Source organism: Pteropus medius, unplaced genomic scaffold, assembly GCF_902729225.1.
Source record: "Pteropus medius unplaced genomic scaffold, Ma_sr-lr_union100, whole genome shotgun sequence".
Lineage (NCBI taxonomy): Eukaryota > Metazoa > Chordata > Mammalia > Chiroptera > Pteropodidae > Pteropus > Pteropus medius.
The window spans coordinates 18,568,232-18,586,770 of NW_024352784.1; the positions used below are offsets into that span (position 1 = coordinate 18,568,232).

Below are 18,539 nucleotides of genomic sequence, written 5' to 3' on the forward strand. Positions count from 1 at the left end.
AAAGCAAGTCACACAATGCAGCCAGCCCACACTCCAGGGACTAGGGGGGATTAAGCTGCAGCTCCTGGAGGGGGAGTAGCTATATAAATTATTTAGAAATACCCTCCCCCCCCTTTTTTACATATTTGTATGTTTTTACTTTTATCTATATTAGTATTTATCATTTATATTAGTATGGATTCATGTGTATTAGCTTTAAACTTTGAGTATGAATCCAAAACACTGTTATTTTGTTGCTCATACTGCCCCAGCTTTGGTGGTTGTAAATTCTATCAGGTTGATTGCTATGTCCCATTGACTTGCCTTCATTCTCCTGTTTTTTGAGCACTTCCATACTTTCTAGCACAAGATGCTCCAGATTCATCTTGAATTTCCTTGCTTCAGCCCTAGAATCAGCCATTTCACCAAAAAACTTTGGTTCTTTTGTTGCAAATGGTATTCAGAAATCAAGATTTGGGTACTGGATGTTCTTGTTTCTAGTGAGGCATCAGTGCTTATAGGGCCTTTCATCAGACAGTACTAGAAAATATATGTATGTATAATAACCCATGTATACACGTCTATAATTGTTTCTTTATCTATCCATCTGTATCTATTGTATGTCACTTTAGTGAGATGAATAAATTATTTTCATTATATAAAAAAGTGAAAGAAAATAACTGAAATAAGGGATTATGGTCAATAAATGGTGCCAGTAGAGCTAGAAAAGGAGAAAGGGGAGAAAATGAACATTTATGGAGGCTCCCTCTGTGTCAAGCAGCATTCTAAGTGCTTTACACATAATCTCATTTATGAAATAGATCTGGGGAAATATGAAAGAGAATCAATATGTCTTAATTACTGAGTACAATGAAGAAACCAGAGATGGAGTGAAAAGAATTACTACAATGTTTCAAGCTTGAGCCACTAAAAGTAGAACTAAAAGAAACAGGGAAATGAAAAAGTGAAGCTAGTTTTGTATAAGAAAATACGTGTCAGACTTTGGACCTGTTGAATTTGAGGTGTCACAGAACCAACACTTAAATGGAAATGTCCAGTCGCTAACTAGAGCTTAGGTAAAGACAGAAATGAAAACCTGCAGGTATGCCTATAAAAGTGGTTAAGTGGAATTGTAAGAACTTGTGAGAATTCTCTAAAGGAGAATTCGGAGAGCAGAAACCCAAGTAAAATGTTGTAAAATTGTCTTTTAGATCTATTTTTGGTTCACATAAACAGATGTTTATGAGTGGTTCCACTCCCATACCATACCATCAGACTATGAAACAAGCTATAGAGTAGACAGCAATAATCTATTTTCCTCAAATCTATACATTCTAGGTTTTAAAAAACATGGAAGCATCTTGAGTGGAAATATTTAAGATCTTAGAATCCTCAGGATACTTGTATCTGAGGATAACATCATTTCCCAAAACAAATATGATATGAACAAATCTAAAGGGAGAATTTATATTGGACTTTTCTTATGTAATAGTACCTTTGTAACAATTTCAATTTACTTCAAATCATCCAGTCTATAAAATATGTTTGAGATTTGTCTGAATATAACCCAGGCTTAGTAGAGTAGCTGGGACATAGATAAAACAAAATTGGCTATGTGTTAATAATTTCTGAAACTAAGTGATGCTTACATAAAAGTTCATCATATGATTATCTACATTTTGTATAGGTTTAAAATTTTACATAATAAAATATTAAAAATAATCTAATGTCTTCATTTTACAAATAAAGAGAATTAGAGAGTTTAAGTGATATATTTAAGATTAAACTCTTGGTTAGTGGAAGATAAACTTTAAGTCGAGCCTATTATATCAAACTGCAAATCGTGTTCTAGAAATATCAAAAATAGAAATATCAAAAATAGAAACAAAAAAGAAAAACATACATTTCTAAATGTAGCTTGACTTAAATCTTTGTATTAAGATTTTAAAAAATAATAAACATTAAATCCTTACCACTCCTATGCCTTCAAAAGCAAATACAGCAGTACCAAAAAAAAGTGGATATTTTTTCCAACCAGCCACTATTGGAAGGTTGTAGGGATCTGGCATATTCTGCAGAAAAGAAGAAACAAATAAAGCAAGTTATACCTTTACTTATCTTAAAAAATTTTAAATGAAAGAGTAAAATCATATAATTCTGAGCTTCACAACAGCAAATGTGTTATAAAAGTGAATAATTCTTTCAATGAACACTTTAAGCATCCTATGTTAAATATAGCCAAGCTGTTAAGATGTCACTGCCAAAAGCAATTGTTTCCCTCATGCCCACGCATTCCAACTGAGCTAAATGCTCCTGATTACCTGTTTCCACCTGCAAGTCTTAGGCTGTTCACATTGGGTATAGCTCCTGCCACAACAGGAAATACATAAGCATACTCGAGGTCTGAGCTGAGAGCCATATAATCAGTTATTAATCACTGTCGATGATGTCTAACGAATCTCATTCTCTACCCGATTTTCACTGCTCTTTCAGTCTCTAGGATACCTGATTCCTGACTTTGGCTTTCTACCTCATAATTCTGTGCTACTCCCTAGTACAGGTCTCCCCGGTTTCAGTGTTTTACTCTTTGAACTGACAGTTGCCATTACCCTTACTGTTTGTGCATATGCCTTGATTCTGGCTTTGATGACTTGGTCCCAACTCATAGTCTCATTCCAACTCTCTACTATCTGGAAACTCACAAGCTACATATCTTGTTCAATGGACACTTGTTTCAGCTACCTCAAGACTGGTCCCTATTTGCCTCGTCATCTTGTGTTCTCTGCCTTATCTGATTGAAAATAAAATAGAAGGCCAAGGAAAGAGGATAAACAAAGAAACTGAAATATGAAAGCACAGATAATCTGGAAAATAGGTCTAGAATATCTGAAGTTTAGGAAGAACTGTGTTATTTAATGGTGATACATGGCTAAAAACATAAGCCTAGGTCAGAAGGACAAGTGTATTAAAGTGTTTGGATTATTTGATAACAATACTACACTGTTATTCAAGGCTCACACTGTCCATTCTATCTAAGGAAACTCCTTTTCTGCTCCACTGACTCACACATTCAGCTAAGGGGTCATGGACTCCAGAAAGCCTTATGAGATCTTCCTGCTTGTCCGCTTCCACTCTTACATGTTATAAGAAAGAGTCTACAGGTTTTGTAATTCAGAGAGGGGGTTAAAATGAAATGTAGAGCCATCGTAAGAGAGTCTATAAAGGATTGTTAATGAAGATTTTAGAGCAATTACTTTGGCAGCAATATATAAGATGGATCGAATCAGGAAAGAATAGGACAGGGATTCACAACCTTTTCGATCATTTTCCCCTTTGAGACATGAAAGCTATACTAAGCTGCTCAGTATAAAAATGCATATACATATAAACACTATATCTCACAAGTAATTTTAATTATTTCAGATCTCCTGAATCCCATCAATAGATTCTTTTAAGGAAAGTGGGTTAAGAATCCCCAGACTACAGACAATGAAATCAGTTGACATATTCACATACTTCAGATAAAAAGGATACAGACTAGTGTAGTCTGTATCTAGTATAGTATAGGCAGTGGACTAAAGTGGTGGCAGTAAATAAAGGTTTGGAAGTGAAAGAAAATTATAAAATTACATCTATATTCCCATATCTTGTGATTGATTTGCATCTTAAAGGAGTAAACAAAATACTAATGAGTCCTCTGTTTCATTTAGGCAGTGTACAAAGGCACGGTCCTAAATCTCACAACTCTTGTAAGGTAGGTATTACTATCTTCTGAAGCTATGTCATAAAGCCCAGACGTGTATTTATCAAGATTCAAACCCAGATCTGACTATGAAGCCTGTGCTTTCAATCTTTATGTCATATACTTTTCTAACTGAGGAGTATCACACACAAGAAAACCAAAGTTTACTAATTATCTCCTGGTATTGCCACATATGAAGTGGGGTCTTTACAAGTCATTACTTTCACTTCAAAATAAACAATTTACTTATTAAGAAGCATATTACAGTTAAAAACATGTAATACTTACCCTAACAACATATTGATAAATTATCACAAGACTGACAGCCATGGAAATGTTGGCAAGGAACGAAAGCACAAATAGATTCTTTAGCTCACGAATGAAGACCAAGAGAATTATAAATGGAAGGAAGCAAAGCATATATATTCTTAAGTCGATACTTCTTCTCTCACATGGATTTGATGAACTGGTACTATTCAGAACAAGCACTTTACTTTCCAGGAATCCTTCATGAACCTACACATAGGATTATCAGGAGAATAATGAAGAGAGGGGAAAAAAAACTTACATCAACTTATAATCATAAAAGGGAAATAAAAAGAAAATTCTGGTCTATGCCCTCAATGATAAATTCCTTTACAACAAATATCTACATTTTTTCAAGATATTCTAGCTTCCTAGAAATGAATGAATGAATGAATGAATGAATAACAAATTTAAGGATAATCACAATAGGGGTTACAAAATAACTTCTATCATATCATGAATGGAAAGTTCACTAGAAAATTATGAGTAGATTTAACTAATTTATTTTGAAGCTTTGTAATAAACCATGCTGCTTCATGATTCCTGCAAAGGCTCAATCTGCTTTTGAGATCATCAAAAGAGGAAGCATATTTGCCTAGAATGACCATTGAATGTGCTACTCTAATATTCTTCAGAGTAGGAAACAAGCTCTAAGTACCTCTAAGAAATGTAGTCAAAATAAAATTTAGAAATTACAGTCTAACTGTAAAACTTTTATAAAGCAATTGTTCATAAATTATCATTACTATCAATAAATATTTGTTAAGAATCCACTAAATTCATGCATGGCTATACACTAGATAATAGATAAATTTTTGCTAGAACAAAAATCTTCTATAAGTAAATCAACTTTACCTTAAAATTTATTCAGCCACTTCTACATATCAATATTCAGCTTTCAAAAGATATACAATGATTTACAGGCTCCATATATTAAAAATTGTCTCTGATTTAATTAATCACACAACCCAACTTACTTAAAATAGAAATGAAATGATGGAGAATTTGAAAAACAATTTTAAAAACTCATAGCAGAGGCAGATCATACTATAATTTAAGTACCAGTGAAAAATCTATTTGCCCCCAAACACTATACCCTCCTTTGAACACAATGACATTATCAAATCTTTGGATAAATTCTTACAAACCAAATCAAATTAAGAGCAAGCATTTTTGAGTACTTTCTATGTGTCAGACACTGAACTAAATACTTTATATACAATATATCTCATTTAATCCTCAAAACAACTCTCTGAGGTGGGTGATAGCATTAATTTCAATTTATAGTTGAGGAAACTGAGGTTTAGGGAGGGTAAAGGAAACTTACATGATATCAAGCCAGTGAGTGGTGGTTCTAGAAGTCAAACCTAGGCTTGAGGCTCCAGAACCTAGCTTCACATTAACCTGACCAAAATACTGCAACCCTGAAAGGGAGGCCCTGTGGAAGTGGCCACCTGGCCTCCACTCTCTCTCTCTAAATATAGTTAAGTATTAATAGGCCAATAAATTAGAATTTTAGAACAAAATTCTCATATAATTAACAATTCAAGTGTTTCCTTTCATTTTACACTTATAATCCACGATAAGCAACGTTTACTGCCACTACAAATGTATATACCTCACCTGAGACTGCAGGAAATATATCTACTGGCTTCAAGTTACACAGGCAAGTTATAACTCATAATAGACTAACTAAACTCTCAGGTTACTCCATGTACCACTTCAGAAATGCATAGCTCACATTTATCTTGTAATTGGCCATCCAAACTTCATGTATTATTTTTCTATAATTTGAAATAGAAGCTAAATTGGTTAATTCACATTACTTGGCTCTTAACATATTTTATTTGTCGACTCAATTTTCTCAGTAACCAAATTATTTGAAGCCAAATATTTCTACACTTCTAATAATCAGATTAGATAATGATCAAAGCTAAGCTCTAACAAGGGTATCTGGCAAGAGAAAAGCAGTTACATAACCAATTTTAAAAAGTGCCATTTGAATCATTAAGTGCTTGGGAATTTGAAATTAATTCTATCACAAATCTCTCATAATAATTATTATTTCTCAGCAGAAAGATGGTTATAAAAATTCTCAGGATTAAAAATAAAATAAAAATGTAGATACATACCCAGAGCAAGATTCAGATAAACATTTGAGTCCTTTGGTGCCCTCTAGAGACAGAGATTGGCTATCTAATAGGACTTCCTATGATCTCACATGTTTACCAAAATGCAAAACACTGAAATAAATATTATAAAATAAAATTACTAAATTCAGTTCTTTTCATTTAAGAGCTCAAATTTACTAAAAACCACTACTTATGAACTTATCAATGATCCAGTAATTTAATGGTTACAATTCCAAAGGCAGATTATGCCTTCAGCAAAGCTAAAATGCAAAATTAAAGCCATAATACCTTATATTTGTATGCTGCTTTACATTTTACAAAGGTTTTTGTCAGCTGAACCTCACAATAAGGTTATGAGGAACAAGAGGAGATTTCGTTACTATTCTCATTTTATAAATAAGGAAACTGAGGCCTGACCAGGGATAAGGGGATCTTGCCCGACGTGAATTAATACTGAGAACAAGGATTTGAATTCAGATCTTCTGACTCTAAAGTCCACATCGAGTCTTTAGTATCGCTATATTTTTTCTTAATAATAATATCCCTTTCCCATTCTTCATGTCCATAGTATATATTTTATCTATCTGAAATTTTCTAGAGTATCTTAGAGTAAAAACAGACAGGAGCTTTAACAACAATGGACTAGAATCACTGGAAGCACTATGGTTTTTTTCACCATGCCAATTGTCCACAGTGGCCTAATGGGACCACGAACAGCCACATGGCAGTTATAGAGCAGGAGGTTCCCGCATCTCTATAGCAACTAAACTCTTAATTCTTTAATTTGATGAACTATATATCTTCAATTTTATGTAGAATAAGGTGATAATAATCTCACAGTTTTTAACTATAACAGTAGCTGTAATTGGTAAGGTTTAATAAACCCATGTACCTACTCTTGGAGACTGCTATCGAAAGTGAGAGAACACTTTTACTCTCTTCTGCCAAGAGTAAAAATCTCTGAAGATGCTGTTTCAGTGACCATCTGTCTGCTCTGCCAAGATAATGTGTTTATTGTTGCTTTCGGCTTTTCTCAAGTCTCAAGGAATGTCTTTTTCCATGTTGCTCTTTATGCCTCAAAAGGACTTTCATCTTTCTATCTACAACAGGCATTCTCCTTAGCTCCCAGAGAGTCATTTTTTCTACTTGGTCTTCTAGCATATGTGCAAATGAGTTAAATTCTTCCATTTAACTTTGGAAGCAACTGATAGTATTTCACAGGAGAAAGTTACTAATCCTAAGTTTATAGACATTTATTTTATGCATTTTATATACTCTTTATGTACACGTATACACACACACACACACACATACACACACACACACACACGCAAATTAAAATCAGACGATGTTCTGTCCAGTGTTGAACAATTAATATGCTGGGTGGAAACTGTGTTGGAGACCTAGATTTCAGCATAATTCATATGACTTAGTGCATTGCTCATGCTTTGTGACAGTTTCCTCATTCATAAAATGAGCATAGTACTTATATTAGAGCAGTTGTAAAGATTAAATATGTCATAGCTTATAAATATAAGATTATAAAGCATTATTACTATTACTTGTGAATTCAAATCAAGCTTGTTGGTTGTTCTATTTGGAGGTAACAGAAAAGATACAGTACTACCATGTTGCACAATCCTAGAAAGGCATACTTTCCACTGTATTCTACATGAATGATTGGTAAGATGTTATCTTACCAGTGCTTGACAACAGTCTCTTAACTGAGTTTGTAGTCCTAGGAATATGCAACTTGTGGAATTAAATACTTGTAAAATCATAAGCACATCATCAATAATGGATAATGCTAATGAAAGCATCAACTCTCTTATTTATAAAAGGGAGTCTGACTCAATGAGCCTTTCAAACATTAAAAATCTAAGCTGGTGGCTTTAGCAAAGTATGGCCCATAGACCAAATCTGGCCTATTTTTCCAAATAAAATTTTATTGGAATACAGACATATATCCATTTGTTTATGTACTGTTGTCTATGGCTGAGTTGAGACAGAGACCATATGGCCTGCAACACTGAAAATACTTATTATCTGGCCCTTTACAAAAAAAGTTTGCCTATTCTTGGTCTAAATAGAAAATAATGCATACTTTGTACTTAGAAAAGTGAGTCAAATATATGTATATGGGATTCTTTAGAAAACATATTCACATAATTTTGCATTAAAATACCTAATAGATGACTATGCACAATGCCTACTATTGCATCATGCACATGTGGATAATTAATAAATATTAATTAAACTAATAATTAAAGAGCTGGAGGTAATGTAGGAATAGTAAAAACAATCTAACAGTTAAGGCACATAAAGAAATGTACTTTGGCATTGTTTTGATAGGGGAGCTTTTTTTATTTCAGTGCTTTGCATGTTTGTTCAAACTGACCACCTCTACCAAGAATGTACTACTACTTCTTAAAGCAAATATTCAAATATGGAGAGAATTATAGAACACTGTATATTTCTAGACACAGCATCTTTTTAGACAATGGCAGTAATTATTGGATTTTAGTAATGCCCACTTTTTTACTTCACTTTTTAGGCTCTGGCTAAAGCCTTATATATGTCTTTATAAAACATCAATGTAAAAAATATGCTCCCAAACATATTTGTGTATCTAAATTTCAGGTGGCTAAGAATCAGTAAATTATGTCCTGTTCTGGTGTGAAAGAACAAGCATCATTGATATAATAACGAGAAGTAAAACCAACAATAGCAGGAATCCACCTTGCAGAAAAGAAGACTAAAGGAAAATCTACAAAGGAACATGATTTATTGAAAGAAACACATTTGCATATTCAACCATGGCTCATTCAGAAGAAATATGATGCAATAACTATGGCATTGGAAGAAAATGATTTCATTAGAGAAAAATACTTACTTGTTTCACATTCTCAGCTAAGAAGACAATATAAACACTACAGAATCCCAGCTGTGTTATCACCAGAAAAAAGTCAACCACATTCCTGTAAAGAGATACTCACAAATAAGTATCAATAAGAGCTGCTGAAATGTCAATATATATTTTATTTTCAACTATTTTAAAACATTTTATAACAGTATATATTCTTTTTACTTCCTTAAAATATTTATTTTATTTAAAAATCATATATGTATGATCAGTATGTCACTAGAACTACTATAGAGCAAAAGAACATTCCATTAAGTTAAAAAGCCAAAATTTTCTCATCATTTCTGAAATTCAACAGTTTAAGAGTATCTGCTTATAAAATACCATGAAAACATTTTTCTTTTAGATTAAGCACATTTCTCCTTCTCAAAATTTTTATCAGATCAACCCAATATATTTCCCAGCTCTCCCAGCTTCATGTCATTTTCAAATATGACGAGCATACTCTACTATCCAAATCACTAGTAAGAATATAGAATTGGAGAGGACTGGGGGCGTGGCCCTAAATCATACCACTAGAGACCTCCTTAGTAGCTTAGCTCTGTCTTTATTTTTTAATGAGATACTCTAAAAAATTCCAGTTACATAAAATAGTAATCAGGAGTAGGGAAGGGATATCACCAGTCAAATGAGCATTATTTGGGTATGGCGGTTAATCAAGTTACAAATTTGCCTACATGTTATTAAAATACAGCCCACACTTCTCAATTTTGTTCTGGGAACAATGAGTGACTAAAATAGCACGCACTTACTAATTCATTATAGTCTCTTGTTTGACCATCAATGTCAAGCTGTCAAATAATGTGCTCTACAAATCTACCGATCCTCCCTCTGCCATCTGAAACTAGAAGAGCCCTTGCCTATCTTTATGCTTATCATAACTCTACAGTTCTCTATGGTTTTTCAGGAATCTAATTTGTAAGTAATCTTGGTACCCTGAAATGAACCCAAGTTTCTTCTCTCCGATGAATTACATTTAAGTATACTCTTAAGATCTCTTTATCCATCTTTGATTTTAGCATCCCAGCAATAATCATTCCAACCACTTCTATCTGAAAGCCATTCTTCTTGATAGAAAAAAACAGACAAGGTTGCCTCTGGACTGGGGCAGAAGAAGGAAGAAGATACAGTTCTGGCGGCAAATCCCTATGGCATTAAGCTTTGTTTTCTTCCTTTTCCTACTCAGCATATCAGGAACTCTGAATGGCTCATAAACAAATCTAAACTCCTGAAAATCCCCAGAAAGGCCATAGTTAGCCATATACTACCCTATTAATATGGTTCTTTTTCTTCTAAATTCCACTGCACACATCATTTGTACCACAGTAAGCATTTTGTTGATTGCCTTAGTTTTTCAGTCCTGTATTCATGTGACTTTGATTAGCCATGTTCACCAATGAGTTACATTTAAACAAGATAATAAAGAGTATGCCAAAATACATACTGAACATATAGCTAAACAGTACGGTTTTATTTGATATAATGAGATCGTGACATTTTTCTTGCCTATTCCTTAAAAAATTATTGAACATCATTATATCATAGGTTACCCAGGTGCTTTATAAATTTCATTTAAACTACTATAATAATCCTGTGAGGCAAGTATTATTACAAACTCATCTGATAGTGAGAAAACTAAGAAAAAACAAAAACCCAAAACCAACAAAACAACAAAAAAAAAACTCTGATAATTTGACTCAGGTCTCAAAATTGAGAAATGGCATTGAGATCTGCCTAAGTCTAAAGATTGTTTAATCCCCCAACTTTATCATACTTTTATACTTAGAAAAGTATAAATGTAACTTCTGTTCATGTATCTTGTCAGATTAAATTACTTAAAAATTAATGTAATTTAAATAACCAGATATTAATAACATAGCAAGTACTTACCGTCCCCATGCTGCTTGCTTTTGAAGACAACTCCAAGGACTTACTTCCATAGCAAAACTCACAGTGTCACTATAACCTAACGTTGACTTTTTAAATCTGTAGTTTAATGGCATACATGCAAATGAAAAAAAAAAATTAAGTTGGTCCATAAATCCTCCCATCGAAAAGAACAGCAAATAAATGGGAATTAATGAATATGAGGTTATGCTCTGACAGAGGAGTTTCTGAAATTTCAAGATCTGCATACTCTTAAAGTATGTCTCATGAAATTGAAAAATTTTACATCTGCCCTTATTACCAATAGATTAGTTGTTATCTACTGTTAAAGTTTATATATTTGTAGCATTCGCATAACATATTTGTTCTTCACTGATTTAAATATTTCAATTACCTAAAAACATCAATTACATTGTTCATGCCTCTTTTATTCCATTCTTAGACTAGCACTATTTAATACATCTCTACAAGGCTTTACAATATATATTCACATAAACTACCATATTTGATCCTTAAAATAGCCCCATGAAGTAGGTATTATTTCCCCATGTCCTCGCTCCCACTTCTTTTCCAAGTATACATGTTCTTTAAAGATCATAAATGACTTACCCAGTTTTAAGAACATTTAACAACAACAGTTAGGATTAGAATATTAGTTTACTAGGATAGGTTAACATTTATTTTTTAAAAAGTTGGTCCATTGTCCAGTAGAAGCATTTCATGATACAAATATAAAGAAAAAAGAATATTATTTTACTATCTACCGAGTGACATAATCAGCAAAGAGCACCAAAGTCATTATACCCCAAAATTAATTACTAACAAACTGAAGACCATTACACTATAACTAAAAGCAGTACTGCTGCCTCCATTTCCCTATATACCTTTCCTGATTTTCTTCATTTACACTAAAAGAAACCATTCTATTTCACTAACAAGGCTATATCTCAAAAGAAGTAAATATAGTCTGACCAGATTTCACTAGTAAGGTTTTATTTTAAAAGAATATATTCTGACCAGATTTCAATCATATGAAATGCTACTTTATTCTATATTATCTTAGATTTGTCTTTATAACTGATTATAGGAACTACAACTGCTAGTTGCAAAGCACAACAGAAATATGACTATCTGATACTTGCAATAACTACACAGCTTTAAAATAAATTAAATAGACTTAACAAATCCACATTTACCTCTGACATAGAAAGTGACTGCAACGTACCAAAATGTGCATACAATGAACAGAAATAATTCCTATAAACACAAGGCTGATTGGTCCAAGCTGTAGGGGAAAAAATTATAAAGTTTAAATATTTAAGTTTAACAAAAATTAAGTTGGCTTATAAGCAATGAGACAACAGATTACTCATTTGCAATGAATAAATATTTGTTGGACAAATGATTAAATAGCCATTTGCATAAGGAAAAGCTAACCATTGGGAGAATTTTAGTAATACTTAAGACAACCACATATGATTCCATCTTGTCAACTTGGCTATCTAAACCTATGAATACAGATATGACAAAGACAGAATACAATATCATATTAACATGAGATGGCAGTCTATCACTGTTGGTGTCCCACCAAAATAATGATATGCAACTACGCATCATTATCTCTAAATTATTTTTTTTTAAATGCTGTTTCAATATGGGATTGTGGGCAATCCACTTCTGTACATTGCTTGTTGAGCGCTTACTATGTGTGGGGAACTGTGCCTAGAAAATTACTATTTAAAAGAGTGGTACATAAAAAAATTTCAACTATTTATTACTAAAATCAAAGTGATGTCTGGATTGAGATGTACACAAAATATTACCAAAGCTTATTTTTATAATCAGAAATGTTTAAGTTTCTCTAAATTAGGGTGGACAAAGTCAAATGCAGAGAAAGATGATAGTTACAAGTGTTAGAGAACTAGCCAGTAAAAAACGGAGAAATAAATATAATTTCATTACTTCATTAGTGAATTGTCCCTATCAAGATTCTCTGTGATTACAATTAGTTCTAACAATACTTTAAATATTTGTTTTCAAAAGATATTGTTATTCCTCTTCTTAACTACTGTTCTTTAAATCTGAAGACTACATATTTTATTCTGATTCTAAAATACTATAAAATTTCACCAATACAAATGATCTGCTCTATAAATATGTTTGTTGATATGAATACATTACTTAAATTCCTGAAAGTCATATCTGGGAAACCAAATACTGTTTTAGGATCTTTCTGTCAAAAAATATGAAGCAGTAATTAAGAAGAAACAAAGAGTAATTTTCTCATTTTTTGTTAGATATTTTTATAGTTCACATAATTTTATCAATGCAATGGCTAAATTATTATCTAACTGTCACCTGACCATGTTTTATCTGAGTAGGCCAGATATTAACTTGTGGCGACTTCTGCTGTAAATTAAGATTGATAACTGTATCTTAACTAGAGATAACAATGGTAAGTCTTACCACTATGCCTGCATTTTTTATTGCCAATGGAAGTCCTAAAAGGCCAGTTCCAATATTTCCTTTAAGAAGATGCATAAGAGTCTGTACAAATCTGAAAAGTAAATGTTGTGAGAATTATATATTTTAGAACAAAAGCTATTAAAATCACATGATCATGGTTTTAGCATTAGAAAAAAACTGAAAATTAATCTAGGCAAGGAATCAAATAACATTTCCATTCAATCAGAAGTTAAATAGGCCATCTCTGTAATAGGCCCATTTAAGTAAAAGAGATATTTAAGTAAAAGTATTTTTGTAAAAGAGATATTTAAGTAAAAATATTTTTGTACATATTAAAGTAATAAAGAAAGGGTAATTTTCTCATGACACTCTTTGCTGCTACAGTATTCAGAACACTGTTGAAGATTATATATGGATACGCTGGTAAGACAGAGCCATTTATTGACACTGTCTTTGTAATCATGGTACTAACCATATCTGATCTATGATCAACCTAAGAGGAAGTTAATTAAAAGAAAATATATACAAATTTTAAAACTATGTGTATCATCAGGCAAGACAAATATTAACTTGTAGACCTAATGAACTCCCTAAAGGATTTTACCTAAGAAAAGTTTCCAAGAGGCATTTGAATGAGGTCTCTCGATCAAGAAAAAAATAAACTAAGAACAGTAAAAATTTTAAACTGATGAAACAAAAATACTTCCTTAAAAATTTTTTTCTATTTGTACTATTTGTACTATTTGTACTATTCTTTTATGATCAATTAAAATTTTGATTAATCATTTGTACTATTCTTTTATGATCAATTAAAATTTTGATTAATCATTAAATTACTATTGGAATAAGAACTTACTCAAATCTATTAATGATGACAAAATAAAAAGTTTTAAAAAGTTCCACTGTTTTCCTACTACCATGACTGTTTCATACCATTTACTCTGCATAAGGGTTTACTACCTACCTCCCACCATTTAACTCCTAACCATTGCAGAAGTCATGTCTCTTAAAATTTCTCTTCCTCTCAATCAGATCTCCCTTCAAGATCCATAGCATTTGATATGTTTCATCACTGTAATAATTCCTATACACTGCTCTGAAATTTAGATGTATTTCTTCTTTCTCAAATAGACTAGGGGACGTTTTATTCATCTTTGTGTCTTCTGTAGTATCTAATAAAATGCCTCGTCTATAAAAGATGGCTACAAAATACATACTGAATGAAAAGGAGACATATAAGCTGTAACACTTACGAAATACCCTCTTGCTTCTGAACAGGCAGGAGCTCTTGCTCATGTTCTTCATCCGACGTTCCATCAAAATTCTGCTCATTTATTAAGGGCCTCATCACATCCATATCTTTAAAAACAAACAAAAAAAAAGAACTTCACTATTCTTTTAAAAATTGGGTTAAGGCTGGTAGAAATAATTCTTTTTAAGTAGGACATACAACTTTTAGTTACCTTTATTATTTCTACCCTAAATGAACTCACATTAATATCCTGAGTATCAGCATATTTAAAAAGAAAAAACTAGACTATTTTCTGGATATTTTGTTTAGACTAAACAGTGATAAGTGAAAAGCGTAAGTATTCAATGCAAAACTTTCTGCTTTGTCTACAAGAGGTTTACAGAAAATTACAAAATTATGGGATGAGAGATATGAAGAAATAAATGAATTGTCATCTCTGTTAGCTTCAAATCATACTATATATAATCAGATTTTTAAATACATCAAGGAAATTATAAAGCCATTCCAATATTTAAAATTTTGGTATCAAAATCTGCTCTATTATCTAGCAATTTTTAGCATGATTTTATTCCTTTCAGGGAAAAAAGCAACACTAGTCATCACTGTGTCTCTTGTTCTAGTAAAATTCACTAAATTTAAATTTATTGAGATGACTGATATGCATTAGTAAGTCTGAAATACGGGATATCTCAAAGACATGAAAGTTTGTTCCATTCAAATATATACAATGAATTTACTTAACAGAGAACTGGAGGAACCTAAATAATTTAGTCCAGAACAAACAACTGACATAACTTTTTAAAACTTTACTTTGGAATAATTTCAAACTTACATTAAATTTGCAATAATAATACAAAACAACTCCTATAAATCCCTTATAGGCTTACCATTTTTCATATTTTGCCATGTTTGCTATTTCTCTCTCAAATGTATATCACTTTTTATGAACTATCTGAGAGTAAGTTACATTTATCATGCCACTTTATTCTATGTGCCCCTAAAAACAAGAATATTTTCTGACCTCTGTTTAGACTTTTCACACTTTAGTTTAGACTTTTTTTTTTATGATGGAGGTTTTCACTGTTTCTTCCAAGCCTCCTCTTTTCCAAAGAGATTTTGAAGCCCTGCCTCCGCCCACCCTTCATGCTTGCTGCAGCAACAGGAACTCTAAAATCTGCTGATTATTTTCCTACTTATATATAGTTTGAAGTTTATTGTATCCTTGGTTTCCTAGTAATGCTAAAAAGATAATTTCATGAATGGGTTTATTTGTACTACTTGTTGAATTAACAGGTTTTGGGGGAGGATATGTGGAGAGATGAGGATTTGGGCAGCCACCATTATTATCCCAGCGCTAATGGGAACTCAGCATGACAGTTTTTCATAAAAGTTGTACTTTAAAATATTGGAGATGCTTTTTAGCTTTGTAATATATTTTTTGTAAAGTATTTTGAAATCAAGAAGTATGATCAGCTTTGTTCTTTTTCAACTCTGTTTTGGCTATCTGGGGTTTTTATAATTAAAACAGTATGATATTGGTATAAAGACAGACATATAGCTCAATGGAATAGAGGGCCCAGAAATAAATCTATGCATATGGTCAACTGATCTTTGACAGGGGTGCCAAGAATACACAATGGGGAAAAAACAGTCTCTTTAACAAATGGTACTGGGAAAACTGGATATCCATATGCAAAAGAATAAAACTGGATCTTATACCATACACAAAAATTAACTCAAAATAGATTGAGGACTTAAATGTAAAACTTAAAACTGTAAAACTCCTACAAGAAAATATAGGAGGAATGCTTTACGCATTGGTTTTGGACAGTGATTTCACGAATATTACACCAAAGGCAGAGGCAAAAAAAGCAAAAATAGACAACTGAGATTACATCAAACTAAAAAGCTTCTGCACAGCAAAGAAAACAATCAACAGGGTGAAAAGCCAATCTACAGAATGGGAAAAAATATTTGCAAACCATATAACTGATAAGGGATTAATTTCCAAAATACATAAGGAACTCCTATAACAAACAAAAAAAAAGACTAATAATTTGACTAAAGATCTGAACAGGTATTTCTCCAAAGAAGACATACAAATGGTCAACAGATATATCAAAAGATGCTCAATGTCACTAATCATCAAGGAAATGTAAATCAAAACCACAGTGAGATATTATCTCGTACCTGTTAAGGTAGCCATTATATGGGAAAAAAAATAAGGCAACAAACTGTTGGTGAAGTTGTGGAGAAATGGAAACCTTATATAAGAATGCAGAATATTGCAGCTGCTATGGAAAACAGTATGGGGATTTTTCAAAAAATTAAAAACAATTACCATATAATCCAGCAATCCCACTTCTGGGTATTTATCCAAAAGAAATGAAACCAGGAGCCTGAAGAGATATTAGCACTCCCATATTCATTGCAATGCTATTCACAATAACCAAGATATGACAACAACCTAAATGTCCATTAACAGATGAATAAAGAAAGTGAGATATATACATACAATGAAATTTTAGCCTTAAAAAAGGAAATTCTGCAAAATGCAACAACAAGAATTAACCTTGAAGACATTTTGCTAAATGAAACAAACCAGTCATGGAAGTTCAAATACTGCACAATTCCAGCTGTATGAGGTACCTAAAACTCAAACTCACAGAAGCAGAGAACAGAATAGTGGTTACCAGGATCTGTGGGGAAGGGGAAATAGAGAGTTGCTAATCAACATGTATCAAATTTATTATGCAAGAAGTTCCAGAGATCTGATGTAGAATATTGTGCCTATAGATAATATTGTACACTTAAAAATCTGTTAAGAGGGGGTAGATCTCATGTTGTGTTCATACCACAACTGAAAAATGAATATTGAAAGAAGCTTGAAAATATTCTATTCTTGTCATTTAAATATTCTTCCTCTAAAAATGTTGCTAATACGTATAAAGTAAAATACATTGAATTATCAAAAGTTCTTAATCTCTGTGTGTAAATTAATGAGGATAGTTTATAATTCAAATTCTCCAACTTTTGTCTCTGGGTAGTTTTTCTAATCCTTTAATTTTCAAGACATTCTTTACAGATTATTTTGTAGGATTTCCTTGTTTATTGTTCTCCAGTATCAAAAGTGGCTCAGCCTAGATCTGTGCACAGTGAAAATTAAGTGTTTCCTAGTATTAGGTCTACTGGATATGCACTACCTATATTTACTTAAGAAACCTATTAATATCATAAATTATGGTCATCTGTCATTTCAAAGTAAATTGATACTTTATCTTAACAAACTATTGTATTAGTTTGCTAGAGCTGCTATAACAAATTACTACAAAGTGGGTGGCTTAAACAACAGAAATTTATTATCTCCCAGTTCTGGAGGCTGGAAGTCCAAAATCAAGGTGTTGGCAGGGTTAGTTCCTTCTGAAGGCTAAGGAGAGAACGATCTATTCCTGGATTGTAGTTCTGAGCTGTCTTCAAGTTCATAGGGCATTCTCCCTTTCTCTTGCTTCTAGCCTTCACATACACTATTCCCTCCTGAATCAAACTCTGTTCTCCATACCCTCTTCTTTCCTTCCAATTTTGTCTAATTACTATATTTCTTACTCATCCGTTAAGTGTCGGTTTAGACACAACTTCTCAGTATTTTCCTTAACTCCAAGCCTAGCTTAAGTCTCTCTCCTAGGTGTTCCCATTGCACCCTATAACCCCGCTATAACAGTGCTTAACACATTGTATTGTAAAGGTCTATTTTACTTGCCTGCATTCTCTACCAAGTGACAGGAATGCCTGATTTGTGTATAGTGCATCCTTAGTATTTGAAACATGGTAGATGCTCAATAAACAAATAAGTGC

At 32.4% G+C, this 18,539-nt stretch overlaps 1 protein-coding gene across 2 annotated transcripts in view; it reads right to left on the bottom strand.

The window, feature by feature from the left end:
- The window catches only part of SLC36A4 (solute carrier family 36 member 4), a 41,169-nt gene that overhangs the window by 15,966 nt on the left and 6,664 nt on the right, over positions 1-18,539 (bottom strand). Inside the window, exons 2-8 of one of the 2 annotated variants that reach the window (XM_039847667.1) lie at positions 14,689-14,794; positions 13,436-13,526; positions 12,166-12,254; positions 10,973-11,068; positions 9,053-9,137; positions 4,010-4,237; positions 1,953-2,051 (exon numbers count right to left, since the gene is read on the bottom strand). In XM_039847667.1, the coding sequence (XP_039703601.1) occupies positions 1,953-2,051; positions 4,010-4,237; positions 9,053-9,137; positions 10,973-11,068; positions 12,166-12,254; positions 13,436-13,526; positions 14,689-14,794 (794 nt within the window). Of the gene's footprint in view, positions 1-1,952; positions 2,052-4,009; positions 4,238-9,052; positions 9,138-10,972; positions 11,069-12,165; positions 12,255-13,435; positions 13,527-14,688; positions 14,795-18,539 lie in introns of those variants that run through there. The other variant, XM_039847666.1, reaches the window with a different exon arrangement.